Source organism: Hyaena hyaena, unplaced genomic scaffold (genome assembly GCF_003009895.1).
Source record: "Hyaena hyaena isolate Hyena2069 unplaced genomic scaffold, ASM300989v1 scaffold_35, whole genome shotgun sequence".
Taxonomy (NCBI): domain Eukaryota; kingdom Metazoa; phylum Chordata; class Mammalia; order Carnivora; family Hyaenidae; genus Hyaena; species Hyaena hyaena.
In genome coordinates this window covers 2,262,310-2,280,648 of record NW_024080667.1, presented here as the reverse complement: position 1 = coordinate 2,280,648, position 18,339 = coordinate 2,262,310, and the positions used below count along the sequence as shown (strand labels likewise).

At 58.7% G+C, this 18,339-nt stretch overlaps 1 protein-coding gene across 1 annotated transcript; it reads left to right on the top strand.

Moving 5' to 3' along the window:
* The first annotated feature begins 266 nt into the window (after positions 1 to 266).
* Positions 267 to 18,063, top strand: FAM131C (family with sequence similarity 131 member C). The gene is made up of 7 exons (XM_039229054.1): positions 267 to 327; positions 12,296 to 12,411; positions 13,428 to 13,463; positions 13,691 to 13,784; positions 15,725 to 15,907; positions 16,183 to 16,293; positions 17,115 to 18,063. Exons 1-7 carry the CDS (start codon positions 306 to 308, stop codon positions 17,396 to 17,398), a joined length of 846 nt encoding a protein of 281 aa, XP_039084985.1. The 5' UTR covers positions 267 to 305; the 3' UTR covers positions 17,399 to 18,063.
* The last annotated feature ends 276 nt before the right edge of the window (positions 18,064 to 18,339 follow it).

Sequence of the window (18,339 nt, the reverse complement as noted above, 5' to 3'; positions counted from 1 at the left end):
GGAAGGGGCGGGGCGCCCGGCGCACGGCGCTGCGCTCCGGGGCTCCGGGCGCGCGGTCCCCCGGGCCCCCCCGCCGCCCGCCCGCCGTGCTGTCCGCGGCCGGCAGGAGCGGGCGCGGCGCGGGAGGCGGCGGCGGCGGCGGCGGGGACGACCCGGCAGGAGCGGCGGGGAGCCGAGCGGAGCCCCAGCCCCTTCCCGCCCGCCCGCTGCGCCGGCGCCGCGCGTGAGCCCCGGGCCCGCGGAGACATGAGCGCCCGGCGGCCCGACGCACCCAAGGCGCAGCGGCCCGGCCCCGCGGCCCCGTGATGGGCTCCTGCGTGTCGCGAGGTGAGGGGGCCGCCGGCCGGGTGGGGGGCGGGGGCCCGGGACCCCAAGCCGAGGATGCTCGCACGTCCGCGCTCGGCGGCTCCGAGGAAGCTGGGGGGTGGGGGTGGGGGGGCCACCCGGCCTTCCCGACCGGTACCACCGCACGCCACCCCACCGAGCCCCAGGGGACACGGTGCCCCAGGAGGACGGGGCGGGGGGGGGGGCGGGCAGCGCGGGGAAAGCATGGGGAGGTCACCGCATCTCCAGCCGGCTTGCAACCACACCCAGGCAGGTGTGGCTTCTGGAAGCAGGGTCGCTTCTAACCCCACAGCCACACACCCCCTGCCGCGTGCTTGGGGGGGAGGGATGGCTTCGCTGGAGGGCCGGTGCGGGCACCAGTCTCTCCTTCCCACACCCCCCCCCCCCAAGACACGGGCCTTACTTGCTCAAGGCGGGCACTTCTGTCCCCTTACCCCATGCCCCTGTCTTCAGAGTCCCGGAACCCCACGGGCAGCAATGGGTTAATGGACATGAACAGGTTATAAAGATCGTATCCCTTCCCCCACCCTCATCCCTAAGTCCTCTTCCCCACCCCCATTCGTGGTCAGAGGACTGGAAGGGACAGAGACAGCTGATGTTCCCAGGAACCCCTGGGCCTTTCTTTCCGCCTCTGAGCTTTAAAGCTGCCCTGCCCTGGCACCCCCTGCTCTCCTGTACTTCCCAAGGTGGTACCCCAGGGGTGGGAGTGAACTGCCCCAAGGGGATGGCGGTGGAGTCCTACGCAGAGCAGGGGGGCTGGAGATGGGGGGTTAGGGGGGTGGAAGTGACAAACCCACTGACCCCAACCACACAGCCTCCTCGGGGTCTGCCACCCCACCCATCACCCCCAGTTGCTTACTTTCAGTTGTAGAGGATGAACAGGCATGGGGGTGGGGGGCTGTGCAGGCCCTGGAGGGGGTCTCATCCTGGGGGGTGCTAAGGAAGGAGCACAACACCCCTCCCCCATCCTCTGGCCTCTAAGGAGCTCATCGGTCCATGTGGGACATTCAGGTCAGTGGCTGGGGTGTCTCGGGGGGCTGTCGAGGCTGGGATCGAGGGTGGGAGTGAGGTTGTGTGAGCTTCACTCACTTGTTCATTCATTAAGCTGATGTCAGCGGGACGCCTCCTGTGTGCCCGGTACTGTGTATGTGCGGGGCTGGGCTGGGCATCTAGCGGGGATGAGTCCAGTGTAGCGTCTGCCCTTGTGAGGCCTAAAGCTTGCCAGAGGGGAAGGCAGTTTTAAGAGTTCTGGGAGAGTATTTAAAGAGTCTTGAGGACTGACAGGCTCTCAGTGTGTTTCCAGAAACCAGAAGGCTCTGGGCAGGCTCTGGGTGTTGGGGATCTGAGATCTAGTGTTTCCCTGGTGATCGTGTCCCTTCCCCATCGCTCGGCCATCCCACCCCAGGGGGCCTGGGTGGACCTGCCTGTGAGATGAGAGGCTACAGACCCACTGAACACAGTTCAGGGGCCAGAGAGGAAGAGAGGTGCCTGCCAAGGTCAGCCTGGGGCTCAGGTCCTCTGACCCCCTACCCAGGGGCTGGCACCCTCTGCCATGCCTGTCTGAGGTCACCCAGGCTAAGGATGGACTTTCTTCACCCTTCCTCCTGCAGCTTGGGCTCCCGAATGTCACCTCCAGATCTAATTGTGTGTTCTAACCTTGTCCGCTTCCCAAGGGGGTGGGGCTTACAGCCCCAACATGCAGGGGGCAAGCTGCAGGGGTAAAGAAGGTCCTAGACCACTTGAGCAGAGGACAACTATGGTCCCAGGGACTGAACCACCCAGCCCCTAATTGTCACTAATGCCGTCAGAGCGCTTACGGCTTACCAGGTATTGGTTGGAGCATTTTAGGCACAACTAGCTAATTTGGGGTACGTACTATCACAGTCCCCGTTTTACAAATGGGACACTGCGCAGAGGGGGAGTTGAGTGACCTGAAAATAGTTGAGCCTGTGCCCTTAGCCTTCTGCACCACACCCCCAGCTGGTAGCCCGGGTGCCTGACCTGCTCCTCTCCAGCGACAGGCTTCCACGAGCTTCTGAGCCCCATTCTCTATACTTGCACCCAGTGCTAATAACAACTGCTTTCTCCAAGCACTTCCCCGTGCCTGCTACGCAGCCCTGAAGCCAGTCCAGGGCTGGCAAGCCTCTTGCTATGTCCATAGTCAGCCCAGAGCCCACACCCAGATGGGGCCGCCCTAGCCAAACCCCAAGCCCCAGGTCCGGGCCACACCTGGGGGGGAGAGTCACCCCATACCAGCATGGGGCAGCCCTTCACTTCTCCGTGCCAAGCCTGAGAGGTCAGGGGTGCAGATGCTGGAGCTGGCCAGCCGAGGTTCCCATCCACACCATTCACTAGCTCTGTGACTTCAGCAAGCTACTTAATCTTGGACGTATATCTCAGTGTTCCCATCTCTAAAATGGGACTAATTACCAGTATTGATGTCCTAGGGTTGCTAGGCAGGGATTAAATGACTTCATTCCTATAAAGCACTCAGAGGAGCACCCCGCAGGTAGTAAGCACTCCTAAGTATTAATATTTGCTTCATTTAAAATGCTTTCTTATCACCCTTCTGTGCGTACAGCTAAGTGAGACCCTCTTGTCTAGGAAAGGGGAGGCCACGGGGCAGCCCCATCCTGCCTCCTGGCTGCCTCCTGGCAGGCACTTGAGGTACTGAGGACTTGGGGAAAGTAATGGGGACCAGAGTAAGGCAACAAATGCTGTTTCCAGGAGCTACTTTGTATTCATCATCGACTATTAAGCTACCATTTGTCCGGCACTTAGCCTGATCCAGGCTGAGCCTTTACTTATCTGAACTAGAGTTTGTCCTCATTCAACCCTGGGGGAGAGATGTGGGGCTCAGAGACGGGAAGAGTCTTACCTGGGGTCACACAGCCAGGACACCGAGAGGCAGGATTTGAATCCAAGTCCGTGGTAGCCCAGCTCCTGGGGAGGGCCCACCTGCCCTTTGCTTTCCAATGTGCCCTACACGAGGGAGGTACCCAGTGCATGGCCAGTGCTTAAAAACAACAAACTTTTGGAATAACTCACGTGGTTGGGGCTTGGCTGCCACCGCTGGTGACAAAGTGGATGGAGCGGGGGAGTTCATGTCTGCCTCCGTCTCTCCAACTGCAGGGCCACCCCACGCCCCTGGCACTGGCACCTCTCTGCTGGCCCCTCCTGCCCCAGCCATGTCCTCCGACCAACCCATCAGCCTCCTGGCCTCACCCCGGGGGTCTCAGCACCCTGGGTGCTGGGGTGAGGGCAGAAGTTAGAGACTGAAGCCTTTCTTCTTCTTCTTCTTCTTCTTCTTCTTCTTCTTCTTCTTCTTCTTCTTCTTCTTTTTTAATTTTTAAAAATGTTTTATTTATTTCTGAGAGAGAGAGAGTGTGAGCAGGGGAGGGTCAGAGAGAGAGGGAGACACAGAGTCTGAAGCAGGCTCCAGGCAGGATCTGAGCTGTCAGCACAGAGCCCGACGAACCGTGAGATCATGACCTGAGCTGAAGTCAGATGCTAAACCGACTGAGCCACCCAGGCGCCCCAGAAACCTTTCTGGGCAGACATCTGTTATGTCTGGAAGAAGGCTCCAGCTCTGAAGAGGCCAGACAGAGCCACTCACAGTAGCCAGGGCCCACTGACTGTGACCCCGTCCCAGCCCCTCAGCACCGTCTCACCTTGCAGAGCCAGCGAGCAGTCCGATGCTGGGCACTGGGGGAGACTGAGGAAAGGAGTAGATCGGGCCTTGAACTTTAGGAGCTTACTGTCTGAGGAAAGAAACGCAACCTTGCCCATGGAGTAGTCTAAGTGGGGAGGCAGGGCACGGACATGCACACACACACACACACACACACACACACACACAAACACACACACATGGAAAAACAGCTTGAGGGATTACCACTGGTTAGTGGTTTGAGCACGATCTTTGGAATTTCAGACTGATTTAGGTTTGAACCCCCATCTCTGCTCTTATTAGCTGGTGACTTTGCAGAAGCGATTTAACGTCTCCGAGCCTCAGTTTCCCCATCTGTAAAATGGACACAGTAATACCTACTTGCAGGGGTTAAGTGAGGGCTAAACAAGAGCTAATGGATGAAAAGGCCTAGGACAGGACCTGACAAATAGTAGATGTTCAATAAGTAATGGCAGCAAATCACTGTAGGCCAGACTTTGCTCATTAGGGCTAATACAGCTGAGGCCAGTCGAGGCAGTCTGCCTGGAGGAGGTGAGGCTAGAAGAAGATGAGCTCTAGGATAGCTCATCAAAGTGACTGAGCCACAGGATGGCAGAGGAAGTAGAAAGGAGTCGAGGTGTGTGGAAGGTCCTAGAGAAAAGGGCCCATTGTCACCCTCCATCCTTGGTTGGGGATGGAAACGGACCCCCTTGCACCGCATCAACTCACTGATGAAGTTACCGCCGTGGCCCTGGTGCCCTATAAACAAATGTCCTGGGGAGCAGGAGGGCACTTTGTCCACTCGAGGCCAGGCCTCTGCCAAGCTCCGAGTGACAGCCTGCTGTCATGGCAGTGACTCACCAGGCACAGAGGCCTCCTGGTGACCTCCCTCTGCACAGTCCCCACCGTAAGCTCCAGCCCTAGGGGCAGGACCAGAGGTCACCGGTGGGGACCGAGATCTGTCCACCCCGTCCAGAAAGAGGACCTCAGGTCTGAATGGGGAAAGGGACAGACAGCCACCATTTGACGTGACGGGCGCTTCATCCTCGGGAGCCCTTTCCTGAGGATGTGGGGATTCTCATCTCACAGGTGAGCGCCCACAGCTCACAGGGGCTGTGACACCGCTGGGATTGGACCCGGGGCAGGGACTGTAAAAAGCACACCTGGCCCGCCGTGTTCTCCTCGGAGACTAGGACAGGGCCCGGACATCAGCCGGCCGGTGGCACACCCAGGGAGGCCCCGGCTGGAGGACTGCGCCGTGCACTCAGCCACAGGGGTCCTGAGAAGCTTAGAGCCGAAGCCTGCGGCTCTGCAGGGAGGGCCCTGGTGAGGAGCTTTGCACCCAGGCTGCTGCTCTATTACTGTGTGCTTTCTTTCTTTTAAGTTAATTTTTATTTATTTATTTACAGAGAGAGACAGAACAAACGGGGTTGGGGAAGAGAGAGAGGGAGACAGAATCCCAAATAGACTCCATGCTGTCAGGACAGAGCCTGATGCGGGGCTCGAACTCACGAACCGTGAGATCATGACCTGAGCCAAAGCCAAGTTGGACACTTAACCGACTGAGGCACCCAGGCACTCCTTCTGGGTGCTTTCAAGAGGAAGCTTACCCTCTCTGGGCTGCTGGGAACGAACAGAGTTACCTTGGGCCCTCCTTGCTCTCCTGGGGTGCAGAGCCCTGGGAGACGCTCTGGGGGCAGATGGCAACCTCAGTGACTAATGGGCTGGGATGTGAGCACCAAAGAACAGCGAAAAGGGCTAGACGGCTCCGAGGCAGGTGTGAAAGGGAACTGAGCTGCAGACTCACCCAGGGAACAAGCAGAGAAAACCAGAGTGTGGGCTTTGCAGCAAGAGGGGCTTAGGTTAGACGTCAGGAGGAGCTGTCTGGGTGGGTGGACCCTAAGGAAGATTGAGGAGCTGGTGTGAGAAGGCAGGAAGCATCCTTGGTAGGCAGAAGAGAGCTCTGTTGAAGGCACAGGGACAGAGGAGACGCCTGGATGACACCCCTCTCCTTGAAGGATCAAGATGGCCCCTTCCAAGTTGCCAAGGCAACCGGAGGCTTGTCACTACTGTAGCCAGGGGAGGTGGGGGAGGGGGCAGCTCTCTGAAGGGGCCCCAGACCTTGAGGTCAAAGGAGTAGGGTGTGGACCCAAAGAGGAAGGAGGGCCCCACCGCTCCTTGCTCCTCAGAGAAGGCGGCACCCACAGGAGCAGCCAGGGGTCCCCTCAGGCTCTCCCCAGCCCCCACCCCACATGAAACACTGTGTTTTTCCAGTTGCTGGTGGTGACGAGGCTGGAGGCTGCCGGTCCCAGCTGGGCGAAGAGCAGCCTGTGACTTCACCCTGGGCTGCTCTATTACCTGACGTCTCCATGGCAACCAGCCTGTGACATCACGGGGCCAAAGTCCTCAGGGGGAGAAGGCAGCTTTGGCGGAGGCTCCCGCACCCCACATGAAGCAGGGGGCGGGAAAGCTGGCGAGGGGCTGCGGGTCCACCTTGACCAATGACCTTGTTCAAGTCATGTCTGCTCCAGGGCTTTGACACTGCCTGCCAGCTTCCTCAGTGCTCAGCTGCCCTTACTCCCTGGTCTGCAGACCACGCAGTTTTAAAACAGCTTCAGGCACGAGCAGACACCCCTAGAAATATTCCGGCACCTCTCAAAGTTCCCCAGGACAGCTCGTAGCCAGCACCACTCTGCCTACTTATGCACGCTGGAATGTTAGGAATGGCCACTTTCAAACGTTTTGACTGGAACCCACAGCAATAAATATATTTTGCATCATGACCTAGCACACACATGGAAAATTCTTACCGCAGGTGTGTATGCACACTTGTGTGGGCACATGCGTGTCTGTGCAATTTAACCTGAAGTTTTACAAAACAATACTTAACCCAACTCCTCGGTAGGTTCTCATATTTTCTGTTCTATTTTATTTTATTTTATCATTTTTTAACACTCTTTATTTAAGTTTATTTATATTGAGGTGGGGGGGGGGACGAGAGAGTGTGTGTGAGCAGGAGAGGGGCAGAGACCTGAATGCGGTACAGGAGTGAACCCGCAGCTCTGTGGGAGGAGAGAGTTCCAGCTGGAGGAACTGAGCAGCCAGTGCAAAGGCCCTGAGGCAGGAATGTGCTGGGTGTGTCTGAGCCATCAGTATGGCTGGAGTGCAAGAGGGAGAGTGGTGGATGAAGAGGTGGCAGGGGGCCACGGGTCCCAGGCATGTGTGAGTTCTGCGAGGGGCCATCTGCGGGGCCTGCTCACTGCAGGACCCCCTTGGCATGGGAGATCTGGCCTGCTTTGACCTCTTCCATTCCCAGCCCCACTCCCTTGCCCCCTAAAGTTGCCCACCTTCTAGCCCCTGGGGGCTGGGGTCCCCTTGTCCCACAAGGAGCCCTCTTAGGGGGCACCAGCAAAAACTCAAACATGCCCCCTTCCTCAGAGTCCTGTTGACCCTTGAGAAACTCACAGGGCAGAGCCGTCCCTCCCCAGCTGTGCACACATCTAGCCAGGGGTGGGGCAGGTGGGTAGGATGCTGGCCTTCCCCTTGCAGGCATCCCACATTTCTGCAGGGGAGTCTCTGAGAGCCCCTCACTTCACTTGTGCGGAGCAATCAGTAGTCAGAGTCAGAAGGGTGGTGGATGGACGGGGTAGACGAGCCTGTTTCAACCATCTCCATTAGGATGTTTGCTTCCCCTGCCCTTGACAGTGGCCTCCTTCCACAGGGGGGTGCCCGGTACCTCTTTGTTCTGTTTTGGATCCTGGTAGGCAATACCTGGAGAACAAGAACAGTCAACCACCCGTTTTACAGATGAAGAAATGGAGGCTCCGAGAGGCAAAGTCAAGGTCCCATAGGTAGTAAAGGGCAGAGCTGGGATTTGAACGGGGTGGTCTGGCACCAGAGCCTCACCCCGTTGTCTTTGGAGCGGCTCCTCAGGAGCAGCCCCTGAAATGAGGACCTGGGTACAACCTGTGTGTGAAGGAGATCTTCCGGAGGAAGCCAGTAAAGGAATGGGGAGAGCAAGGTGAGGAGAGAGGCCGTGAAAGGGTCTGTCGCCCTGCAAGGGAGGCTGCAGCCCCATCCTGCAGGGACTCTGAGCTTTCCAACCCCAAACAAAGGGTCATAAATTCAGCCCCAGTTCCCGGAGGGTGGCTTCCCCAGAAGGAGCCACAGTTGCTGCCAGCTGGGAGCCGAGCCATGGGGCAGGGGCTGTGGGTGCACAAAAACCAGAGAAAGCCATCCAAAGGCATGAGGGGGTCAGTGGAGCACTCACGCTGTCCTCCAGCTCCCCAACCTCCCCTCCCCGCTCCCGCTAACACCTCCTGGTAGGCACTTCAGCCCAGAGTCCAGCCCCTGCCTCTGGGAGCACCTGAAACTCCCCAACTCCAGCCAGCAGACCCTCCTCCAGGAAGCCCTCCATAATTCCATGCCATCAGCCCTTGCAGGCTCTGCCTTGGCTGCCTAAGCCAGAGAAGAGAGGTGGGAGCCAGCTTCCAGGACAGGGACGCTGCAGGCTGGGACCAATGTCCTGCAGAGCCCCCCTCCCCCCATGTCCCTGCCACGGCCCAGACATCTCTGCTCCTCCAGGCTCCATGGTTTTGTGCAAGCTGCACACCCCTCCCTCTGCCACAACACCCTCCTCCTGGCACCCCTCCTGGCTGGCTCCCCCATCAGCTCTCCTGTGCAGCCCCTGACCCCCACAGAGCTCACCGGAACTCCTTTTGTGCTTTGGAAGAGCATGAGCCTCAGCGTCAGAATAATGGGGCTCAGACCCTGACTGCCGGCTACTGGCTGCGTGCCCTGGGCTAGTGACTTCCTGTCTGTGCCTCAGTTTCCTCATCTATAAAGTTGAGCCATGGATTCCTTCCTCTTTATGTCAGTGTGAGGATCCTGTCTGTGCAGTCATACCAGGTGAGGGGGTGGGGGACAAGAGCAGTTGCGGGTGCTAATGCCCCCCCCCCCCCCCGCTGCCCATCAGCCTTGTGCTTGGGTGAGGGGCTTTGGGACTGGTTTCCATCCAGCTGGGAGCTCCCAGAGGGCAGGGATGGAATCTTTTTTTTTTTTTTTTCTTAAATAGTTTATTGTCAAGTTGGTTTCCATATAACACCCAGTGCTCATCCCCACAAGTGCCCTCCTCCATGCCCATCACCCCCTTCCCCTCCCTCCACCCCCATCAGTCCTCAGTTTGTTCACAGCATATTCAAGAGTCTCCCATGGTTTGCCTCCCTCCCTCCTAATCTTCCTATACGTGCAAACATATGATATTTGTCCTTCTCTGCCTGACTTATTTCGCTCAGCATAACACCCTCAAGGTCCATCCAGGTTGCTACACATGGCCAGATTTCATTTTTTCTCATTGCCATGTAGTATTCCATGGTATAGATAAACCACATCTTCTTGATCCATTCATCTGTTGATGGACACTTAGGCTCTTTCCATGTTTTGGCTATTGTTGAGAGTGCTGCTGTGAACATTGGGGTACATGTGCCCCTGTGCATCAGCACTCCTGTATCCCTTGGGTAAATTCCTAGCAGTGCTATTGCTGGGTCATAAGGGAGTTCTAGTGTTAGTTTCCTGAGGAACCTCCACACTGTTTTCCAGAGGGGCTGCACCAGTTTACATTCCCACCAACAGTGTAGGAGGCTGCCCGTTTCTCCACATCCTCGCCAGCATCTAGAATCTCCTGATTTGTTCATTTTAGCCACTCTGACCGGCATGAGGTGGTATCTCAGAGTGGTTTTGATCTGCATTTCCCTTATGATGAGGGACGCTGAGTATTGTTTCATGTGTCTGTTGGCCAAGGGATGGAATCTTAATCCCACCTCTGTGCCCCGGTGCTTGGATGGTATAGACATGCATTAAATGGATGCTCAGCAGAAGAAAGGAATGGAAGAATGAATGAATGAATGAATGAATGAATGAACGAACGAACGAACATCTCAGCTCCATAAGGGCAGAAACCATCTTTGTCTGGTTTGCCACAGTGTTCCTAGTGCCCAGAACAGTCCTGCACATAGTAGGTGCTGCGCGAATGCTTTGGAGTGCATCAGGAAGAAACGGTTACTTAAATGAATGGTAAAGGGTGTTCCCGGTTACCCTCTGGAGGCGGAGCCCTCTTCAGTTCAGCCCAAGAATTCAGTCCAGCAATTCCAGCTCATCAGTTCGGTTTGTCATCCCTTCAGCAACTTCTGCAAGCCTACTATGTGGTAGGCCCTGAGACTGCGTCACGATGGGGCCGGTCCCTGCCCCCCCGCATGTGCTCTTACTAGACAGCCAGTGCTAACTGCTCTAATACAGTAGAGGTCATTCCACAATGCTGACAGAGCACCTTCCAGGTGCCAGGCACTGTTCTAGGCTCTGGGGACAGAGCTTTTCCTTGCTATGGTCTCTGTGCTCATGGGCTCACATTCCCAGAGGGATTGGATGCTTCGAAACACAAGAATGTCAGAGAGTGACAGCTGCTGTGAAGGAAGCTTGATGGTGGGGGCAGGGAGGGCCTCTCTGAGGAGGTGACCTTGAGCCGAGACCTGAATGCCACGGTTCAGGAAGATCTGGGGATGGTGTTCCAGGTGGAGGGGATCTCAAGGACAGAGAATAAGTGGGCCATTTGGGGAGCAGCAGGGAGGACAGAGTGGCCAGAACAGGGGCCAGGCTGGCGTGCAGGGTGAGGGGCTGGCTCTCGTCAGGTGTGATGGCAGGAAGCCAGTGGCAGGTTTTCAGCAAAGACGGTGGGGGGAGAGGGGGGTGCTGCGTGCCAGGAGGCTGGGCCCTTTTGTGGTCCTGGTGAGAGAGGGGGGTGCCCCCTCCTGGGCAGCAGTGGTGGGGATGGAGACAGATACATCTGGAAGGGAGGCTGGAGAGAGCCAGCCAGTAGGACTTGCTGGTTGGGAGGGTTGGGGGAAGGCAGTGCTCAGAGAAAACTGGAGTTTTGGTTGGTACAGCTGGGTGGACCATTGCATCATTTTCTAAAATTGGAGAAGTGGAGGAAGATGGGCCCGAGTTTCCTGGAGACACCTGTCGGACATCCGTGAAGGGAGTCGGAAATTCAGCGTGGGGCTCGTGCAGAGTCAGGGCTGTGGGTGCACTGTGGGCGGCTCGCTCGCCTCCGGATGAGATGCCCTGGGAGAGACGAGGGAGATGAGCAGAGGATGGGGACGGTGGGAGGGAAGCCCAAGTGGGCGTGGCCTGGGGAGGGCCGGTGCCCCTGAGAAGCCAATGAACCCCTGGGCTTGGCCAGGCAGTCGAGGGCTGCCTCGGGAAAGGCTGCCTGAAATGGGTGGAGGGAAAATGGGAGTCGGGAAGTAGAGGTCGAACACAGCTCTACGTGTAGCCTGGAAGGGGCCGGAGGAGTGGGCACGGAGCTGGGGGTAAGCAGGGGGTCAGGAGTTTGGGTAGCAGGGGGCTGATGCATGGGTGAGGGGCTCGGTGAGAGGGGCAGGGAGCGGGGCTGCAGGCAAATGACCCGAGTGGAGAGGCATTGCTGCACACACCACACTGGCGGCCAAGAGGGAGACACGGACAGACAGACAAACCGGACGACCAAAGGAGCAGAGAGAGTGCGGAGCTCCTGGGGCAGGGGGGGGAGGGGGGAGGGCAGGGCCAGGTCCCAGCCCCCTGTTGGGAGGGCTGGCCTTAGGATGGGAGGGGAAGCAGATGGTGTGGGCAAAATGCGGGCAGGGTAACGATTTGAAGAAAAATGAGGCGCAGCCCTCCAAAGTCTTCTGGATCTCAATGAGGGGTGTCAGTGTTGCCGGTTTGAGAAGGAAAGACATCTGAGGGAGTCAGCCTGGCGGGGAGCAAACTTAGCGGGGATGGGAGACGTGTAGAAGGATCCGCAGACTGTCCTGTGTGAGGCTGGTGACTTTCTCCAGCGACTTGCAGGTCCAGGCGCGGAGCCGAGGGGACATTGAACACGGTTGAGACTTGAGAGCCTCCGGGAAGGAGGGCTTGCAGGCTGGGCCAGGAGGGAAGTGAGGGCACCAGGAGCTGGTGGGAAATAGTGGGGTAACTGGATTGGAGGTACCATGAGGTTGTAACTTCTAGAATGTGGGTGCTGGAATTAGGGGAAACGGAGGAACTGGCAGACGGGCAGTAATTCCCATGGAGGGGACCAGGCGGGAGGAGATCTGGCTGGTCTCCTCACCCACCGTGGCCTTGGGTCTCTGTTTTCTACAAAATGACGAGGGGTGATATCACAGCGCCCATCCCTCAGGGCTGGTTTGAACAAGCTTCACAAGGAGAGTTTGCGGTTTTTCTGAGTTCCTGCTGTCATTGTATTTCCAGATCTGTTCACAAGTGCCCACAAAGACTGCCCCATGCCCCAGGGCACCGGCCCCCTGAACCCAGACTTGCCCTCCAGCCACCCCTCCGCTGTTGTTACAGACCATGTCACTGGCAAGGTAACTGGTCACCTTTCGTCCCCACCTAGGCCCTGGTTCCCTGGGGGTCCCCTACAGCTTCCCGCAGGGAGCCGAACCCTCTCCAATCTTCCCTTCCTGTGGGATCGGAGCCCCGCAGTGTTTGGTATTCAGTTGGATGCAGGTCTGAGTCAGGCTGGGGCAGCCAGGACCTGGACCAGGCTTGTTTAGAAAAGAGTCCCATCTTGGAGATTTTCCCACCCAGACTAACTCAGCCTTGCAGATAACAAGTCCCGCCGCCCCCAGCCACCACCCCTCAGCAGCCTGCATTGCCCTCTGGAGAGTAGAGTGCCATTCTTTTTTTTTTTTTTTTTTTAAGTGTATTTATTTAAGCAATCTCTACACCCAACGTGGGGCTTGAACTCACAACCCTGAGATCAAGAGTTGGGTGCTCTATCGACTGAGCCAGCCAAGCATCCCCAAGGAATGGCATTTTTAGTCCGGATGCATTAGGAAGAGCTTGCTGGGGGCCTTACATCTTGGTACATAATTTCCGCCCCCACCCCAGAGGTCGTGGCTTGAACCTACCTGTCGATACAATTATTATTATTATTATTATATATATATATATATTTTAGCACACACACATGCTAAGTGTCACGCTGGACCCTTTGCATCATGTCACTTGCTTCATGATGACCCGTGAGGTAAATGGTATCATCAACATTTTCGAGAGGAAGACACTGACGTTCTGAGATGTTAAGGCACTCGTCTAAGTGCCATCCCCAGGTGGAAAGCACAGAGTCAAAACTCAAACCCAGGTCCGATTTATCTCCTACACCCACTGCCTCCTGGCAGAGCCACCACTGCCCGGCCCCCACCCCACGTCTTTCTCCGCACGGCAAGGGGAAGCCAGGGCACGACCCCGAGTAGGCAGACCCCGACCTCAGGCAATACCAGAAGGCTGACCCACGCCACCACCCAGGGCCCCAGGCCTGCGCCCTCTGCTGGCGCTGCGTGCCAAGCCCTGCCTGACCCTCTTTCTCCTCTCCTTTTAGGACAAACAGATGGATTTCTGTTGGGATCCTTGGCAGGTCCGTGTGTTTGCCCTTCCCCCGGTCCAGCCAGCCACAGCTGACACCATTGCCCTTCGCTGTGCAGTGCCCAGCCTGGGCACCCAGTCCCGCCGGCCCTGGGGGAGGGGGGCCCGAGGAAAACAGCGGGTTGGGATGGCCCTGTGGGAGTGGGCACAGGGAAGGTGCCTCGTGGGGACGGGAGTGGGGGGGGGCGGGGGTGTCATCTGGCACGTCTCCTTCCGCAGAGGTGCTTCCAGACCACCAACGGCTACCGGTCCGACTCCAGGTCCTGCTCCAGCAACTACAGCGTGGCAGCTCTGGCCACCTCGTCCCTTGTGGGTAGGCCCGACTGCCCTCTCCTACCTTGGAGTTAGCACGCCCCCACCCCCCTCCCCGACACTAGCCATGGGGAGGGCGCAGCCCTGCCACATCCACCATTTTCCAGAAGCCACGCTCCACGCCGGGTTCTGCCTGGAGGGGTGACTTAGCGTCGGGTTAAGTTGTTGAGGTCTCCCGAAGCTGCGAGGGGCCGGCCCCGAGTTTTCAGATCTCTGCAACAGATGCAGGTTGCCCGTCACCCCACCTGTGCGAGTGCTTTGTTGAGGGGTTGTTCTCAAGGGCGGTTTGTAGGAGGGAGGCAGCAGGGTGGGGGGTGGGGGGGAGCTCAGCAAAGCTGGGGCTTGCGGGAGGAGGCGTTCTGAGCCTGTCGCCCGAGGGAACTCACGCCGGAGGCTGGTGGGTATCACTCCCCCTTTGGCCCATTGTTGCCTCTGGGGAGACTCTCCGGCCTCCAGGGCATCTCTGGGTGAGGCCGCTGCCCTCAGCCAAGGGCAAGTCTCCAGGCTGTTCTCAGCTGGCCAGCCTTTTTGCTCACAGGTCTGTTCCATGTACCCGAGGCTCCCGTCTCCCTAAACCCGTCACAGCCCCCCAGAGTGCCCGCCCTGCCCTCCCTCCCATTTGCCTGGACCGTTTCCCACTGGAAACCCCCTTCCTCTGCCTCACCTGCCCTGCAGGGGCCACTCAAACCTCCTCCGAGGACCTTTGCTGGCTGCCTGCGCATCTAGCTTGGGGCGGGGGGCTTCTCCCTCTTCCTCGCCTCCGTCCTTCCCATTTCCTGTTCTATGGCTCTGGTGGTCCTTGGTGGATACCCCGTCTTGCTTAAATATTGCTGTTCCTTGCGCCGTGGCTCTGAGATCCCAGTGACTGTGCTCGGCCTCGGTTCAGAGAGACGCTGAATCATTCCTGACAGCGCTTTCTGTCAACTTCCGCACGCAGCCGGTCTACCCCTGAGAACCCCTGGGCCGGCGTCCCCGCTGCCCAGGCCCTGTCCTGTCTCTCGCTGGATCCCTTTAATGGTACCTGATGGGGCCTCATCTCCACCCTTGGGCCCATCCCCTAATTAGGACGCTGTTCCTAAACAACAGATCTAACCTCAGCAGCCACTCTCCTGCTCCTTACCCTGCTGTGGCTCCCCACTGCTAGAAGGAAAATGCCAGAGTCTTTAGTCTGGCTCTCCCAGCCCCAAGTCTAGCCCCTGGTGGGCTCCCCAGCGTCTTCCACCCCAGTCCTAGTTACCCCCACTTCTCATCCCTGGGAGTCCTGGAATGATGCCAGATTCTTCCATGCCTTCCTCCTCGTCTCATCTCTGAAATAGCCTCCAGTCTTGCCTTCATCTGTCCAATGCACCTACAAACCTACCAACCTACCTGTAAAGCTCAACCTCAGTCCACCTCTTCCAGGAAGCCTTCCTGGTATGCCGCCTCCCACACAGGTCTCCCCTGACACACAGCGTCAGCAGAGCCGGCACTGGCCTTGGCAAAGGGGGTGCTCTCTCAGCACTTATCAAGTAATGGATAAAGGGAGAGGGCCAGGTGGATCCCGAGTGGATCTTTGGGGCAGAGGGGTCTGAACCTGGTCAAAGGGAATGAGGTGTGGCAGGCCTGGGGAGGAAGCACCAAGTGGAGGGGAACATTGCCTGAGAGCGGCTGCTGGGGGGTATGGAACCTCCACATGAGTCGGGAGCAGCTAAGTGAGGTGGGACCTCGGGGCTTGGGGAGGGCGTGGGGCACATAGTGGGCATGGGCAGGGCAGGGAGACTTGCACAGATAGGTACAGGGCTTTGTGGGTAGGGGGCTTTGAGGACGCAGGGTACTGAGTGAGCACAGAGCATTGATGGATGGGAGGGTACAGGCCACTGGGAGTGGCTGGGGTGGGGGGGGTGGGGCCCTGAGCTGGGTTCTGTGTCCGAGCGGTCACCCAGCTGCCCTCCGTGCCCCCAGGGGTGGTGCAGAGCATCAAGGACCACATCACCAAGCCCACGGCCATGGCGCGTGGCCGCGTGGCCCACCTCATCGAGTGGAAGGGCTGGCGTGCCCAGCGCTCGGGCTGGGAGCCGACCCCCGCCGAGGATGAGCACTACTGCTGCCTTCCGGATGAGCTGCGGGAGGCCCGCTTTGCGGCAGGTCAGCGGTTGGGGGCGGGGAGCATGGGGACAGGACAGTCGGGTCTCTGGTCCTTAGGGGACCGAGGGTCACCACATGGGCATTGTCTAGGCAAGGCAAAAAAAATGCCAGGGGGTGGACAGGGCATTAGGTGGGCGCTCTGATCACCGGGGCCTGGATGGACAGCCCAGCTCGCCGCGGGGGTGCCCGGCGCCCGCGAGTCCTGGCGCCCAGGTCCCGCCCGCACCTCTGCCCTGTCCCTGCTGAGCCGAGCCCCACTGTCCCCCCTCACCCAGGGGTGGCCGAACAGTTTGCTATCACAGAGGCCACACTGAGCGCCTGGTCCTCGCTGGACAACGAGGAGCTTCACCCCGAGAACGGCCCTCAGGACATCGTCCAGCTACAGGGTATGGCCATGCGGGGCGCGGGGCGGGGCGGGGCAGGGCTGGTGGAGCAGAGCAGGGCCTGGGTGCCTGCCCTGCCATCAGATGCACTGTGACCACGGACAAGCCCCCCTTCCCTCAGCCTTGGTTTCTGCATCTGTGGAATGGGGCTGCGGATCCTTGCCCTGCCCGCTGCCCGAGGAGAGCCCTAAGTGTAAAGGAGAGAATAACAGTAATAACGGGGATTAAGTGTGTTGTGCCTTACATGTGTTATTTCACTTAATCCTCACAACACCTCTAAGAAGTAGGCCCTGTTATTATCTCAGGGAAACCGAGGCACCAGAAAACTTGCCCTAGTTTACACAGCTAGAGGCATCAGAGCCAGGATCTGAACCTTAATACCCAGCACAACCAACCACTTTTCTAGAACCCCAGGTCACCCCAGGTTACTGCTTCAACAGGCCTTGGTCCTGGGTGAAGCCTGCATTACCCATTATTTCATTTGATCCTTCCTCTGACGGTGAGGGGAGGGAAGGGCCCGGAGGCCCGGAAAGAACACTGGTTTCAGTGGTTCAATTGTTCGGAAAGAACAATTTTCAGAGCACAGGATTCAGATTCGAGTGCAGACAACAGTCTGTGTTTAACTCCTCTACTCACTCCACCACCCCTGGAACCCCCCAGAGAGAAACTGGCGCTCAGAGAGGTTCCGTGATTTGCCCAAGGTCACACAGCTCAGCAGTGACCAAACACGGCCCCCCACCTTCCCTCACACACCAGGAGAGGGTGAGGAGTGGGGTCCGGGACTCCAGTCCTCATGGCCCCTCCCCCTCCCGTTGGTTTTCCAGACCTGGAGAGTGTCTACCTACAGGACAGTTTTCTGAGCGGCCCCTCGCAGGACGACAGTCTTCTGGCCTTCTCCTCCCCTGGCCTCTCCCCTGATGGCTGGCCGTCGCCCGATGAGCCCCCCGTCACAGCTGCCGACCCCCAGCCCCCCAGCCCGGAACAGCAGCATTGGAGGCCGCTGCCTAGGGGCCCGGGGCCTGAGGGTGGGGCCCACGTGCAGGGCTCCCTCCCCTCGGTGGACAGCATGTCCCTCTCGGAGGAGGAAGATGAGGTGTTCTATAACTGAGGTGGGGGCCAGATGGCTCAGAGCCGCCTCCTACTGTGACCTTGCCTGGGGGGCAGCCCAGGCATTATCAGGACGTTGGGGTCTGGGCTGAGCATCTCCTGACCCCTCAGGGCAGGCAGAGGGTGGGTGCAGCAGGGATGGGGGTCCGAGAACTCCCGTGGACCACTGTGTGCCTCCATGGACCTGCCCCAGCAGTGGGAGCCATAACCCCCTTCTCCCTTCTTTACTCGGCTCAGGTGGGCACCTTCCCCGCAGGGTCTCTGCCATCCGTGAGCTCGAGGGTTCTCAGCAGACTCCAGGGCAAGCTGCCCGGAGGCGCCTGCAGCTGGGCCCCCAGGCAGACAGCCGCAGAAGGGCCTAGGAGACCCACTCGGAGTGGGACCTGGGGACCCTGCCTTGACCCCGGGGCTCAGTCCCTCCCCCTCCCTCTGTGTCCGTGCCCTCTATCCTCCCCCACCTCCCCGCCCCGGGAAGTGGGGCGGCCTCTCTGGTAGCTAAGTGTCTATTTCTCAGCCTCCTTCACAAGAATCTCTGTCACTGGAGGGTCTGTTCCTCCCTCACTCTCTGAACCTGCTCCCTGGTGCCCTTACGCCCTTCCCTGCACCCTCCTCCTGAACCCCTGAAGGTTCTCTGCAGACATTAAAGTGGTGGATTCACCCAGTGAACTTGGCCTGGTCTCTGGGGGAAGGTGTGTCCTCGGGCTCCTGGGGTAAGGGGCTTCTAGAGGGACTTAGGGGAGGGTCCCTGTGCCCCAACACACATACAGGCAGTCCAGCTACTGCCACCCAGCCAGGAGGGGCCCCATGGACGATGCCCAAGGTTCTGCAGAGCCCCCAGGAGCCACGCCCAGGGACACTGCTTTATCAGCCCCGGCTCAGCCAAGGAGGAAGTTGGGGCTGGGGTGAGGGTTCTTCTTATACCTGAGGACAAGCACCATGAGA